General features: G+C 34.4%; 1 protein-coding gene across 2 annotated transcripts in view; it reads right to left on the bottom strand.

Moving 5' to 3' along the window:
• The window catches only part of Oga (O-GlcNAcase), a 375,302-nt gene that overhangs the window by 216,861 nt on the left and 141,474 nt on the right, over positions 1 to 16,967 (bottom strand). For both annotated transcript variants that reach the window (XM_090392376.1, XM_090392375.1), the window contains exon 7: positions 9,680 to 9,961. In XM_090392376.1, the coding sequence (XP_090248502.1) occupies positions 9,680 to 9,961 (282 nt within the window). The remainder of the gene's footprint in view (positions 1 to 9,679; positions 9,962 to 16,967) is intronic.

Genomic DNA, 16,967 nt, shown 5'->3' on the forward strand with positions numbered 1-16,967 from the left:
TTAGTAAGTGCCATTTTTATCCCAGTTGTCTCCAATTGCACTATTTATTGAGAAATATATTACACAGACTACAAATGTCTCTGTACCTTATTCAATGATACAATAAAATGACCTTTTACTTCTGTCTGCAGTCACTATTGGCAATTGGGTAGGGCATATGCTTTACCACGGGAAGCGAGTTACTATCAACCTAAAATGTATTTAAACTTTTTTTTTTTTTTCCCTGTGTGCGGTATATGCAAAACTTTTCAATTTCTTTTTTGTAAAGTAAAATCAGGGTTGCAAGTTATACGCGAGGGAGAGTTATATTCGAGTAAATACAGTAAGTTATTTTTAAAGCTATGTGATTAGATTGAATGCATACCCTTCTCTTTTATTTGAATGTGTCGGATTATGATGAGATTTTCCGAGTCGAAATTATAGTTTTTGTCAGTGTCTATATGTCTCTGTCAACATTTTTACACCCCATAATCCAATTTTTATTAAAGTTAAAAGCTGTATGAAGAAAGCAATTATTTAATTGCTTTCTTTTATATATATATATATATATATTTATTTATTTATTTGCTACTTGCTCTTTACAGATTGAGCAGAATGTCACAACCACCAGCAAAGAAACATAGACATTCAAATGAAAAGGATATTAGACAATTTAAAGAATACTGGACTGAAAAAAGTGGCATGATTAAGAAAGACAAAGATTATGCATTTTATGTTCCAAATCAGTTGTTTCCAAGACTTCTTCTGTAATGAGACCATTCGAAACTGTTCATAAGAAATTAAGTAATAAAAGTGAGTGAGAACAGAGAGAATTAATTTCTCGTGAACTGAGCAAGACAAAAAAAAAAAAAAAAACAGTCCGATACGTTGATGAAATTTATTTCAGGTAGACCTAGTTCCAACTTAGTTGCTGCTAGTTTTGAGGTTTCAAAAGTTATTGCCCAACATGGAAAACCACTCAGCAATGGGGAGTATATTAAAAAAGCATGGCTAGAATGTGCTCCTTTCCTTTTTGACAATCTTTCAGAAAAGGTAAAAATTATTCAGTGTATTAAAGAATTGTCTGTGAGTAGAAAAACAATTAAGGATAGGATATTTAAGTTGGAAAGGAATACAGCAGAACAATTAACAAAAGTTTGGCTTCATGTAAGTTCTTTTCTATTTCTGTTGATGAGAGCGCAGACATTACATCATCAGCTAGGCTGGCAATCTTTGCTTGATTTTGTAGGGATGATGAAGTATGCAGAGAGAGGATTAACCTTGTAACACTACCTGAGCGTGTCAGTGGGGTTGAAATATGCAAAGCAGTTATGAATGAATTATCTATTCGGCAAATTGATATTTCAAAAGTGGTATCCGTCACAACAGATGGTGCACCCAGCATGACTGGTAAGGAAGCAGGATTTGTAAATTTGTTTGCAAAATATGGTGGTCATCCACTGATAGGTTTTCATTGCATCCTACATGAGGAAAATTTATGTGCAAACGCTGGCAAGGAACTTCAAGAAGTGATGCAAACAGTAACCAAGGTTGTTAATTACATTTCTGCACCTGCTATGAATAAAAGACAATTTCAGAATCTATTGAATAAGGTGGATTCGGTGAACAAATAATTAATAATGTACAACAATGTTCATTGGCTTAGTCGAGGTCTTGTTCAGAAACGATTTGTTGAATGCCTGGATGAAATCTATTTTTGAATAATCAACAAATGTCTTATAAAGAAATGTACGACATCGTGTAGGTTTGTAAAATGATGTTTTCTGCAGAATTTTGAAAACATTTAAATGACTTGAACCTTACACTACAGAACACGAAAACATCTTCAAATAAACTTGCAGATGTTTTTGTGGATAAATATGGATGATTTTGAAATACAGTTGATTTGATTTTCAAAGTAACTCAATTTGGAGGCAGAAATTTGTTCATTTCAGAGTTGACTTGGAAAATATTGAAAAGGAGTGATTAGAGATGGGAGTAACAGAGAGAGAAGTGCGGAAAAAGAGGTACGAAGAACTTCGAATGCTATTTCCGAAATTTTTGTATGTTTAAAAACCCTTGCAACAGTATTATTATCCATTTTTGTATCTACATATTCTTGTGAATCATTGTTCTCAGTGATGAACTTTGTTAAGTCTCGTAACAGGAGTAGCCTTACAGATGAAATTAGTAGTGCATGCATATCTCTACAGGTTACAAAATATAAACCTGATATAAATTATCTGTCACTAGTGATGCAGCAATGGCAGAAGTCTCATTGATGCTAAATAAATAAATGCCCACCAGTTTTCTTTCTCTAGTTTTGATTTAAGGTTATCTACTAAAAATGGCCAAGATTAATTTCTGTTTAATATGATGGTATAACATGACAAAATTATATGCCGGCTAAGGTGTCGCCTGGTTAAATAATGTCCCTGTTGTTTTCACCAGAGTTCCAGGGCGAACAGTGAAAAGTCGGCTACTGGAACAAATCTAAAAACACACCCCAATTCAACATCACCAGAGTTAAAGATCGGTACTATCAATATAAGAAGCCTGAATGGCAAAGAAATGGAGCTAGCTGAGGAATTAGATAAGTACCAGATCGACATAATAGGGGTGACTGAAACAAAAAAGACAAAAACTGGTGAGCTCTTTCTGAGCAATAAATACAAAATGTTATATTCAGGCAATGACAATCAAGAAAAAGGAGGAGTAGCCATAGTATTGTAGACTAAAATACATCAAGCAAAATACGAGGCTAATCTTCTTGAATGGCAGGCAGTCTCAAGTACAGTGATGTGGGTAAATATCAGAATGGGGGAACTGGACAATGAGACTTATTTGTGCCTATGGTCCCACAGAAGGTTCTACTAAGGTAGAAGTGGAGGAATTTTTTGAGGCTTTCGAGAAAGCAACTGACACAATGAAAAAGGAAAAGTTGGTCCTTGTTGGGGATCTAAATTGCAGAGTAGGAAATGATTGTGAGACATACAAAAATTTTTGAGAAAATTTGGAGAAAAGAGCAAAGATAATAATAATGGCAAATGCCTGTTGGATTTCTGCTCGGGACATGGACTGGTTATTACTAACACCATGTTCCAACATAAAAATGTGCACAAATTCACATGGAGAGAAGAGGCAAGGAATAAGAAGTCTCATTGACTATGTTATTGTTGATAGTGATGTTTTCTCCCTGGCACAGGACACCAGAGTGTACAGAGGATTGGAAATTGGAAGTGATCACTATTTAGTCTTGAGCAGGATAAAATTGAATTTCATATTGAAAAGAATAACATGTAAAAAAGTTTTAAAGCGAATAAAAGTTGGTCAGCTCTCAGATGCGAACTGTACACTAAAATACGCAAAGATTATTGAAGAAAAAATGAAAGAGTTTGAGAACAGAACCAAACTTGGAGATTCAGTGGCAAGCCTTGAAGAAAAACCCTGACTGATTCGGCCAGAGAGTCATGTGGTGAGGTTGTCTGCAAGGATAGCAAAATCATAACTCCATGGTGGACACAGGAAGTTAAAGAGGTAGTGAAGGAAAAGACGAAAGCATATCAAAAGTTCCTGTCAAATAAGTCAGCTTGTGCTCTCAGAGAATACAGAGACAAATGTAAGAAAGCTAAACACTGTGTAAAACTTGCTAAACAAAAGTCATGGGAATACTTTGGCAAGAACATAGAAAATAAATATCAAGAAGGTGGCAAAATATTCTAGGGGTTGTCGAAGAAGCTTAGAAATGGAGGAAAGAGTGCTGTAAGAGGAGTTAGAGATGATAAAGGTGACATGAAAACGGGAGAAAAAGATATCCTTGAAGTATGGAGTAATTACTTTGAAAAACTGCTAAATGAAACAAGCAGTGATGATAGCACAGTGGTAAAAAACATTGACCAGGCATACAGTCAGGAATAAACATCCATACTTGAAGAAAAATCCATCAAAGGCTTGAAATGTGGAAAGGCAGCAGGAGTAGATGATATTCGACCAGAAATGCTGAAGTATGGTGGTATAAAAGTCTTACAGTGGCTGCACTGCATAGTTCAGAAAGCCTGGACAGAGGGACGAATTCCTGATGATTGGAGTAGACCTCTCATAGTACCCATATATGAAAAGTGAAATAAAACTGAATTGGAGAATTACAGAGGTATTTCCCTACTGAGTGTTCCTGGCAAGATTTATGCAAGTATACTTGAGAAACGGTTGAGAAGAATTGTGGAAGAAAAGCTTGGTGAAGAACAAGCTGGATTCAGGCCAAATAGAGGCTGTCAGGATCAGATCTTCATTTTATGACAAATAGTTGAGAAATCATGGAAATATCACAAAGATCTGTATTTAAGTTTTGTCAATCTGGAAAAGGCATATGACAAGGTGCCAAGAGAGAAGCTATTCAATACGCTACAGTTATATGGTGTCAATGGGGCATTACATCAAGCAATATTTAGTCTTTATTTGAGTTGTAAGTCAGCAGTTAGAATTGAAGGAAGCACATGAAGATGGTTTAATGTTAAATCTGGTGTCAGACAAGGATGTACATTATCCCCTCTGTTATTCATTATCTATAATCATCACATTATGATGGAAAGTGGTATTAAACATAGGATTCGTATACATCCAGTATTTTATGGGATTGTCCCTTATTAAAAGTTTGTGTCCTGGCGTCCTGATAAAACTCTTCGGGAAGCAGAACTGTCACGTAATTTGTGGATTTCTGTTTAACACTCCAATTCTTAAACATAAAACATGTAATTGCCGAGAAATCAATATTAGTTGGTGATCATAAAATTGTCTTATCAATTGACAATACAGACATATTGCGAGAATAGTGCAACTAGCGAACGTTGTAATAACTAAGTACGGTTTATTTGATATGACACAGATCTGTAACATAATTAGTTTTATTGTTTTATATGCCTTTAAAATGCCGAAGAGAAAGTGTGTTCTCACAGAAAAGCTAAGGACTGAATACCCTTTTATTATGCCATGTAAATATGATGGCAAAGTTGACGAGAAAGTGAAACGTACACAATGTGCAATATTTAGCATACAACACACCGGTCGGTCAGACATCACGCAGCATATCACTATGAAGAGACACAAATTAGCAGAAAATGCAAGTATAAGTAGTAAAGTGTCAGATTATTTTTCTAAAAAACAATGGATGAAATGCAAAGAAATCTTGCAGCCGATGAAGCTACATTTGCATATCATGTATGCATGCACAACCAGAATTTCAGTTCGATGGATTGCACGTCGAAAATAATCCGGAAACTATATGACAAAAAAGTTTACTTGCAGTCAAAAGAAGACTCCAACTATAATTGTGAGTGTATTAGCACCTTATGCAATGGCTGTTTTCAAAAACGAACTTGAGAAAGCTAATTATGTGTCAATAATGACAGACGGTTCTAACCACGGTGCTTTGAAAATAGTTCCAGTTCTAGTTCGATACTTCATACCAGAGGAGGCCATCAAAACTATGGTTCTAGAGTTTTTAGATTTACCGTGTGAAACTGCCAACTTACAGAATATGTATGGCAACTAGTGACAAAGTGGAATATTGAAAAGAAAGCTGTTGATTAGTCAGTAGATAATACTAATACAAATTTTGGTGGAAGTTCCAGAAGAGGAAAGAGCAATGTTTTTCATAAATTGAAATCAAAATTGAATCGTACATTGATAGGAGCTGGTTGTTCATCCCATATCATAAATAATGCTATACAATGTGCAGCTGATACCATGGACATTCAAGCTGTCATTGAAAAATTATATCAGCATTTTTATATCTATACTGTTAGAGTGCATACACTCAAAGGTTTTTGTGACTTTTTAAATACTGAGTACAAGACAGTGTTAGGACACTCAAAAACTCTATGGTTGTCTCTGTGCCCTGCTCTCAAAAGGATGAATGAGATATACGAAGTTCTCAAATCATATGTTCTTTCACTTGATAAACCACCATTGCTTCTAAAAAATTTCTTTAGTGATCCAGTTTCAGAGCTAATAGCCACATTTCTAGAATGCCGATCTGAAATGTTTCATGCAACAATTTGTGCAATTGAAGGTGAGAAAGTCACTCTTACTGAAGCAAAATCCATTATTGAAAGCCTCTTAGAGAAACTTCAGCAGAGACGAGATAATGATTTTGCAACAAGGAAAGAACAGTCCTTACTGAAGGCATTAATTGAAGATAGACTCATCACTGAGAAGAACTATGGTAATTATAAAAATGAATTTTATAACACCTGTATAGAATACATCCAAGAATGGTCTTCTGACACTCTTACTTTTGAAATTTTTGCTTGGATTTTATTGAAGAATCCAGAAGCCAGGCTCAGTTGGAAAAGTGTGCAGAAAAGTGTAACAACTATTGAAGAGGTCTGCCCAAACACAAAAATCAATGAAACTGAACTGTTTGATGAAGTGATGATCTTGAAAAAGGCAATTACAGAGAACAAAGAAGAAATTAAAGCAAAATCTACAGGAGAAATTTGGTATGAATTATTCAATAGTGTTGGAGTAAATGAATTAATAAATTTGAAGAAGATTGTTGAGTTTTTCTGCTGTATTCCTGGCACAAATGCTAGTATTGAAAGACTGTCTTCCCGGATGAACTCCTTATGGACAAACAAAAAGAATATGTTATCTATAGAAACTCTGAAAGCTATGCTCATTGTTAAAGTGTTTTTCAATAAGGACTGTGTGGAATTTCATAACTTGGTAAAACATAATCATTCTTTACTTGAGAAAATATAGTCATCTGAGAAGTATATCACAGGCAAAGATCAATGATTTAGTATTGTTTAAAGTTCAATTTTAAGACTGCTATAACTAATTAAATTCTTTTCCCTTTGCTAATGTTCGTAAGTAAGAAAAACAAAAAAATTTTGTTGGTTTATTCAAACCGAAAGTGTCCCGTAATTTTTTTTTTTTTTTCAAAAATATATGAACCCTAATTAAACATGATATCAAAATTGGAGATGTTAATGTCAGCTCTTTGCTTTATGCGGACGATTTTATACTTCTAAATACGCTACAAGTCAGCAAGATTCCTTGACTAAATTGAATAACTGTTGTAATAGATATGGTATGAAGGTCAGCAATAAAAAGACAAAGACAATGAAAATAGGCAGATCATTGAAAATGTCAACTATGTTGTGAACGGAGAACCTGTGGAACAAGTAAAACATTTCAGCTATTTAGGCACAATTTTTAGTGAAGATGGCAAATTAAATATGGAAATAGACAACAGAATCAACAAAGCTGGTATGGTAGGAAGTCAACTGAATAAATTCATATGGAATAAAAGAGAAATTTTTCATGTAGTACTATCATATCCTGTACACCCCTTGAGGGTACATGGCAGGAATTTGATGATGATGATGATGATGATATTATGTAGATAAAATAACAATTTATCTGTAATTTTTATGTATTACTCGTAAAGGATTAAGAAGTAATAAAATTATATCTTTAATTTTATTTTCATTTATTGTGCTTTAGTCAAGTAAAACGATTATGAGATTGTGCACTGCAATATATTGGAAAATCTTGAAAAACCTTATGCCTGACTGATCTTTATTAAAAAATAAAAATAAAATTCAGAATTATTGTTTACTCTTGCTGATGCTAAAAACTGCGTCTTTAAATTGTGCGGCTTTATATGGCAGCTAGAATTACACTTAAATGCAAATAAAAATTATTCACACTATCAACAGGGTAGAAGGACTTTTAAGTAAAAATTCCGTCACTAATTTTTGCATTCATTCAATCTTACCTGACTTACAATAATCACTCTTACAATATTCTTTGATTTTATAATTCTAGTGTGATTTTTGATTATTTGAAAAGGTCTTCCCAATACTTAAAAGACACCATATATTACCCAAAATTTCGGTTGGCACATGTGAAAATTTTGCATAAAAGATTTGGCGATTTTGGCATGCACACTAAAAAAAAGTTGCCCACCCCTGGTCTAGAGTCTAGATTTAAACAAATCTATCATACTGCTGGGCGTCTGGAAGTTTATGGTAATCAGGGAGCTGCGGCGTAAACGCCTGCCGTCTGACCAGTGGTGACTAAGCCTCAGATTGTCAGAAATGCTATACGTCTCTTTGACTTTTTTGTAGCATTTTTTGTAGAGAAAAAACTCAGAGACAGCCCTAAGCGGCAAAAGCTCTAGCTAAGCCACTGGTCAAATGCCTTTGCAAAGTCCAGCAGTATAAAAGAAATGATAAAGGAAAGGATTCCTTTACCAAATACAATGATCACTTTATTATAAAAAAAGTAAGCAAATTAAGGCTACCCTTCACAAGCCATGTTGCCCCTATAAAGTGTCATATTTCTGACCAACCAGTCCTGATTTCTGTCTTTTACCATAAGTTAATACCTTAAACAACTCCTGCTGAGATATTGACTGGCCTATACTTTGCAACTAATATCTTGGAGCATCCTTCATGCAATGGAACTATTTTTCTCTTTTCCCACTCCCTTGAAAACACCTGCAATTCATCTACTTCTATTCTTCCATCAGTCAATGTTACATCTGGCAATGGAATTGCTCCACAAGGATTAATTCCATTCGGACTTGCAAATGGAATTTGCAAAATACACGTATTTTGCAAATTTTGTGATAGTATGTGCACTTGAAGAAGTCGGCATTCCGATGAAACTAGTTGTGTTCTAATTAAAGTTTTTGTCTTATCTCGGTGTTTCTAGTCAGTAAGATTCTAATATAAAAATGTCTACAATCCGAGTAAATACCCTTAATAATAATACACACACACACACACACAGCTAAATAAAAAAAATAATAAAGTTACGAAAGATTAGCTTAAGTATTATCTCCCACAAAGGGGATAGACATAGACCATCAGATCTGTTTAAGTTAGGAGAGTGAAGTTTCACATGTTTCTTTATAAAGTCATTCCATGATGAACCAACTTTTGTAAAGGACTCTTGTCTTGTCCCAATGAACTCTATGTCTAGTGTTGATAGCATGCTCTTCAAGTCCAGACTGCTCAGGTCAAAGGTACTAAATATAAGACTTATGTTTTTCTAGCTGAAAATCTCCACCTTTCTCACTTCTCCAAAGGACAAACTTCCATCTCAATTATCCTGGATTCCTTGCTCTTGTGGGTTATCTTATTTTGGACAAACAGGAAGTCTGCTTATATTCAGCTAGAAGAACACAAGTCTTATATTCAATACCTTAAGCCTGAACAGTCTGGACTTGCAGAACATGTATCAACACTAGACAGAGTTCATTGGAACAAGACAATTCCTTCACAAGTCAGTTCCTCATGGAACGGCTTTATAAAGAAACATGTGAAACTTTACTTCACTCCTAACTTAAACAGAAAGAGAAATCTATCCCCTTTGTGGGAGATAGTACTTTTGAAATCAGCTAATCCTCCCTAACTTTATTTTTTTTATTTAACTGTGTGTGTGTGTGTGTGTGAGTCTATATATTATTTATTTTATATAATAAGTTAAGAATCATGACCTTCTAAGTTATCTTACATTAGCTACTTAGGTGGAGCTTTTTGGAATTGTCAGTTATTGTTCAATTAGCTTTTTACATGTTCTGAAGAGGTCTTTGATACTTCGGAAAAAATTATGCTAATAAAATATAATTAGCTGGAATTATTCCTAACATAAAAATCTTTCAGCAAATATGGATAGCAAAACTACTTACTTAAAGTAAGATCTCTTTTTCCATCAGTATTGCATTTGCTCCATTCAGCTAATGTATGGATTGGAATGAAATTACTTTCATATTCACAGTTAGGATTTGTTAAAACTCCTCTAAGGTGAGGAATAAGATCAGTAGAACGACCACAATATGGTCCTAAGAACAGTCTCTTTTGGTCATAATCATTAGCATGAAGATTATCCCATATTACAGGTGGCCTCCTCAAAACTTCAGAAAGTTCCTGAATAGATTGCACTGTAACTATTTTGGAAATAACTTTTGAACCTAAAAATACAGGAAGCAGAAGAAAAAAAATTACATCACACAAAATATATATTTTTTCAAACAAAATACAGATGGGGGGAAAAATACATATTTATAGTTCATTCTTACTATAGCAAAGACCATTAAAAACGATTAAAAAAAAAAAAAGTCTAACATGAGCAGTACTATTCAAAAAAATGTACTTATAGTATTTGCTAAAATAAAGAGCCAAAGGCTTCATTCTGGCAAAAGTAATAACTTACTATGTAAAGGATATTATATATCCATTCTGATCTTACAACCAGATTAAATGTATTTTTGGAAGTTTTTTCCCCACTTGGTTAGACTATAATAAATTTAGTTTAATCCTTTATCCAAGTGTAAGCAAACAAAGTTTGCATCTGAAGTATCTTCAGGACTGAGGCAACTCATGGTAAAGGTGGACTAAGCTCTCATCATAGTATCTCCCACAATGCAAAGCACATCTCCTTGCAGACATGTATAATGTATGCATTAAGAGAAGGGCCACTACCCAGACCGGTTTCGACCTTTATTGAGGTCTCATCAGTGGGAACCAGACCCAGAGGTAGTGATACCGAGGTGGAAGCAATGGAGTAGTCATATTTACCTATACGAGTTGCCAAAAGGTGTCTCACCTTATTATTAAATTACTCTGGATTTAGAGAAAGATGTTGGAAGTTTTTATCCCCTTGGTTCAACTATAATAAATTTAGTTTAATCCTTTATCCAAGTGTAAGCAAACAAAGTTTGTGCTTGAAGTATCTTCAGGACTGAGGCAACTAGTGGTAAAGATTAAATATGACTTCTCCATTGCTTCCACCTTGGTATCACCACCTCTGGGTCTGGCTCCCACTGATGAGACCTCAATAAAGGTTGAAACTGGTCTGGATAGTGGCCCTTCACTTAATGCATAGCATTATACATGTCCGCAAAGAGATGTACTTTGCATTATGGGAGATACTAAGATAAGGAGTGACGAGAGCTTGGTCCACCTTTACCACAAGTTGCCTCAGTCCTTCTGCAGGTGCAAACTTTGTTTGCTTATACTCGGATAAAGAATTAAACTAAATTTATTACAGTTGAACCAAATGGAATAAAAACTACCAACATCTTTCTCGAAATCCAGAGTAATTTAATAATAAGGCGAGACACCTTTTGGCAACTCATATAGGTAAATATGACTACTCCATTGCTTCCACCTCGGTATCACCACCTCTGAGTCTGGCTCTCTCACTGACGAGACCTCAATAAAGGTCGAATCCAGTCTGGGTAGTGGCCCTTCCCTTAATGCATAGCATTATACATGTCTGCAAGGAGATGTGCTTTACATTATGGGAGATACTAAGATAAGGAGTGATGAGAGCTTGGTCCATCCTGAAGATACTTCAGGCGCAATTTTTTTTTTGCTTACACTTGAATAAAGGATTAAACTAAATTTATTAAATGTATTTTCCTGAAAGCTTATGAAAATATTACCTTCAGCATAGGAGATGCTTCAGTTTGTACTAGTTAAAAAACATGGGGCTCAGCTCACAAGGCCATGTAAACTTTATGTAGTTATTTACTTTTGCCAGAATCAAGCCTTTAGCTCTTTCTAATAATTTAGATATACATCTATCAAGAGTTCACTTAAGAAAAATATAACTTCCTGACATGAGATGACTGCTACAGTAGAACAGAAGGTTTTTGCCATATTAGGTTTCTTCCTGGTCTCTGATGAGAAACAAACAAGTTGAAACAGCTCTCAGGCAGTGAAACCTAAATGCATCAACAAAAGGCAAGTACATGGATTCGGTCTAAATGGGCTAAGTTCACATCTTTTAAGTAGTGTTCTCAGGAATTTTTTAATCTGGCTGTAATATATCCATTGTGTTTAATCTCACAATGGATATATAATATCCTTTACAAGTTCACTAAAGTTTTTTTAATGATTTTAGTAATTCTGTAGTGCAGTCAGATGGATGTCACAATGTGTCTGTAAGGTTGATATATATATATACAGGGTGTTCGGGATAAATTTGACATATTTATAATTAATTATATTTTTCCGTAAGTTACATGTATTAACACACACTTCTCTTCATTTAAAAGTTTGGACCCTTCTTCATTCATATACAAGATGTCAGAAAGGATGGATAGCTGGAACCCACCTGAATCATGGAAGAGAATAACTTGTATCATGATGATTCGTGCCCGCCATCAAAATAAGGATATTACGACTGCTGCCCAATGCTCCCTGAATACAGTAAAAACAATCAGGCATGAACTAGAGACTTGCAATGGTGACTACGAGGATGTAGCAAGAAGAAAGATCCCTAGCAGACGATCTGATTGCGTTCGTACAGCAGAATTCCTCGCAAATCTGCAGGAACAGGTGTTGAAGAACCCTGGCATTGGAATTCGGGCTTTGTTCGTGGAGTTGCTAACTGTAGTCAAGCCCTGGATAACAAGGGTAGCCAATGGTAGGCCGTATGTATGGCAGCAGGATTCGGCCCCTTGCCACACCTCTGGGAAAAGTCAAAAATGGTTGTCTGAAAATTTCTACGACTTCACCAGTCCAAATGTTTGGCCTCCAAACTCCCCAGACCTTAACCCCATGGATTATTTTGTATGGGGCGCAGTTGAAAAAGACACCAATCGCACTTCCAGTAATACAAAAGTCCAGTTAATGGATAAAATTAAAACAGTTTTTGCGGCCCTTCCCAGGGAGACTGTAGCATCAGCTTGTTCGAGGTTCCGAAGCAGAATTGAAGCTGTGATCGATGCTAATGGTGGTTATTTTGACTAAATCTTGTTGATAGTATTGTAATTAACTCTGCCTGTAATGTTTTTTTGTCAATTCATTAAATTTAATAGATACAAAGAAGATTTTCTTTTTCCTTGCGAAACTGTCAAATTTATCCCGAACACCCTGTATATATATATATATATATATATATATATATATATATAAAAATTAAAAGAAAAAAAAAGAGTAATTTGATTTTCATCACTGACAGTCTGAATAAATGGATTTTTTGGGTCAAGGGGAGAGTCTCATACGCTTGGAATGGTGCTCCTCTGATAAATGAGATTTTTATGCTGTAAACATAAACTGACCCAAAAATATGCAGGACTGGACAAGAATAATGAGATATATAATGAACCCACTGCAGGTGGACTGCATGTAGGGTTTTGACTAGAAGTAGTCTAAGGGAAAATACTAAGATTGAAAGAAAATTACTTGGAAAGATCTGAATCAGAAGTTAGATTATTCGAAACTTGAATGAAGGAAAAGAAAAACTCAGATTTGAAGGTGTCTAAGAAAACTGATTAATCATCAAGCAATGATACCAAAAAGTCTGAATATAGAGTGGTGGACTGAAAATTAATGCCTGGCTGCATTATAAAATGTTATATTAGTCTTTAATTCTGCACAGCAAAAAACTTTTGGTCTTGTTTGCTATAAAAATAAAATAAAAAATGCAACACACACAGAGTTTTCCAAACCTCTACTTTTATTTAACACCAATACTCTATTCTTTGAAAATAGCAATAGTTCCACTGATATAACAAAAGCGAATGATGTTATTTTACTTCCAATTTCTGAATGAAAATGGGATAAAGAAGGAAGTTGTTCTAATCATTGGAACAACTTAAAATACTGAAGTTTCTAGACAGCTTCCAGTATGAACACCACATGAACAAGAAAATTCAGACTGAAAAGTAGCCCAATTACTTAACTTTCAATGTAAAAATTCTAAAAAAATAAGTAGAGAATAAATGTGAACAGTATTGCCAGACATACAATATGAACAGCACTGCCGAATATAAAATATAAATAGGGATGGTATGTTAAATACAGAATTGTTTTGCTTTTATTATATTAGTAGTATTATAATGCTTACCCACCCTCAGCATCCCCTAATGCTTGCTCCCCCCAGCATTCACAGCGCCTCCAGGGGAGCGCTACCACCCAGGTTAAGAACCACTGAGTTAGATCTTTGATGAGAGCAGACCAAATTTTGTGTAGAATTAAGCCTTGATTTTTGTTACATCATGTGGTGTGGTTATCCACATGATGTAACAAAAATTACACATATTATATGTCATCAGAACTTTTATTTATGTCATCATACATATAAATAAAAACCAGAATACAAATGTAAAATTAATAATGTATATGTGCCAGAATAATGCTAGTTGCTGCAGTCAGGTTCCATAGCATCATGCATGTCGTAGTCTAGGTCTGCAGCAGTTAGATCAGTGGATCTTAACCATTTCCTGCCTGGCATCCCCTTGCAACTATTTGTATGGCCTGGTGCCCCTTGATCAATTTTACACTAGGTTAATGACTCAATAAGATAATTATAATATATTATAAGGCAAACCTAAATTACCCTCAACATATTTGAACTGATAGTTAATTAAAAATTAATGACTGATACAAATTAAATTTACTTCAAAAAGATTTAAACATACTGTATTTAATAAGCCAATGATTAATGGCAACACTGAGCCTGATGAGATCTTGCTAATTTTTCAGCATCAGGTTCAGTGTTCAAGAAACGGAGTCTCAACTCTCCTCTTTCACTTATTTGCAATCTATTTCGCTGCTCAGCTAATGATTGCAACAAGATGCTGAATCCTTTCTCAACCAAGTATGAAGGAGGAAAAACAATGAGCAGTAATTTTATTTCTTGCCAAAGCTGAGGATACTTGCATTGCATGTTTGGGCAGAATCTTTGATACCCATGCAGTGAAATTATACTTGAGATTCAAAATCATTTTTTAACTCAATAAATTCTTCACACAAATTTGGATGAACAGAAGGGGGCATCAGAAAAAAATGGATTTATGATCCAATCGGGTATTTTAAGCTCATCAAAGTTTTTGAATCTGATAATCAAGTTGTCTTTCAGTGTCAGAAGATGGGAACAATAACAATCCAAATCTGTATCTAATATTATTGGTAGACTTAGGAATTGCAGAAAATCTCATCTTGCAATAATGTGCTTGTGGGATGTTAATTTGCTGATAAAATCATATATAATTTTCTTTTCTTTAATAAAATTTATGTTGCTTCCCTGCAATTTGATGTTAACCACATTTAATTTGGTGAAAATATCGGAAAGATATCCGATGTCAACCTTTTTTTTTTTAAAACATTACACATGCTCTCACCACATGAATTAAATTCCTAAACAGTATCATTGAGATCATTAAAGCTGCAAACAGTTAGTTTCCATTTGAGAGCCATCTAACTTTGGTGTGAAGCAAAAGCTCAAATTCTTCTCCATTTTCATGGCAAAGTTTCCAAAAAATATGGGTATTCAATGACTGGGCTTTTATTTTATTCACTGCTTTAATAACATCATCCAAAGTCTTATGTAGTCTACTGCTAAGATGTTTTTCAGCTAAGTGCTGTCTATGAAGAATGGCATGAATTGTAAAGATATTTGGAACTGTTTCTTTTAAATGTGTTATAAATCCATGGTGACGACCAATCATAACTGGTGCTCCATCAGTTGCACATGCAATAATATTTGTGAGAGGAATGTTTTTAGCATTAAAAAAAAGTCTTTAATGACCTTAAAACTTGTAGAACCTTTTGTGTCAATTTTTAGCAAATAGAAACTCTTCAATAATTTGTCATTAGCATTTATATAATACACGTAGGCCATTAACAAAGTTTCATGTAAAGTTGTCTCATCGATTTGCTAAGAAAATTCTATTTTAAATCATCACAAAGTTTTTTTTTCAATGTCCTTTGCCATTTTGTCAATTCTTCTTGATACTGAATTATTGTTGAGAGGAATTGGCGATGTCATATTACTTTTGCCTGGGCCAATCATCGAATCAGAAACTTCATTTATAGCCAGTAAGATGAGAGTTTTGCTAAAAGTATGCGACTTTCCTCATTTGGCAATTAATTTTGGAAGTTCAGAAGACACAAGTCCCTTCTCTTGCTGGTTACTTTGTTTTGCAAACAAAGGACGTTGCAAAACAAAGTAAATCCTAGATGATTTTTAAATTTTGCAACTAAATTTAAAAATAGTCTAGGATGATTTTTAAATTTAGTCTTTAATTCGCAAAAGTACTCCACATCCTTTTATGCTTTAATTAAGGCCTTGTTTTTAAATGCTCAATCATTCTTGAAGAATTCATTCCTTCGTTTGAGAAAGTTATTTTCACATATTAAGCACACTTGTAACTGCTCATTATTTATAGTCAGAATAATCCATATTTTAAATATTCAGTTGAATATTGATGATACTTTCTTTTTTCACTTATTTTAATGAGCTACACACCACCCGATACCATGGGCTAAATTTAATCTGCAAACCAGGGTTATCAGGCATTAGGGAAAAGTAGCAGATAAAGATTATAAAAGTAGTGTACTCTGCTAAATGATAGCCCAGATTAATTATTTTCAATAGAAAATTCAGACCGAAAAGTAGCACAATTACTTGGCTTTCAACGTAAAAATTCTAAAAAAATAAGTATCAAATAAATTTGAACGGTACTGCCAGACATACAATCTGAACAGCGTTGCCAAATATAAATTATAAATAGGGATGGTATATTAATTACAGAATTTTTTTTGCTTTTATTATATTAGTATTATAATGCTTACCCACCCTCAGCATCCCCTAACGCTTACCCCCCACCACCAGCGGAATGCTACCACCCAGGTTAAGAAACACTGAGATAGATCTTTGATGAGAGCAGACCAAATTTTGTGTAGAGTCAAGCCTTGATTTTTGTTACATCATGTGGTTATCCATAGCATGTCAGAGGCTTCCTTGAACTTTCTTGTAAAACAATTATGATCAATATAAGGAACTTTTGTTTGTCACCAACCTACTTGATGGTCTGTGGTAGTTGTATGAGATGCTAAACCTGATTTATGCTGTCTTTTTTTTTTTTGACATCTCTTATGTGTTTAGACATACATATCTCCCCCAACCTTTCCATCTAGTCTGTACAGCAAATTACACAAGAGCAACGAATCTCATAAACATCT

This window comes from Typopeltis vanoorti, chromosome 5 (genome assembly GCF_054136105.1).
Source record: "Typopeltis vanoorti isolate ZY-2024b chromosome 5, IOZ_Tvanoo_1.0, whole genome shotgun sequence".
In the NCBI taxonomy this organism is placed as follows: Eukaryota; Metazoa; Arthropoda; class Arachnida; order Uropygi; family Thelyphonidae; genus Typopeltis; species Typopeltis vanoorti.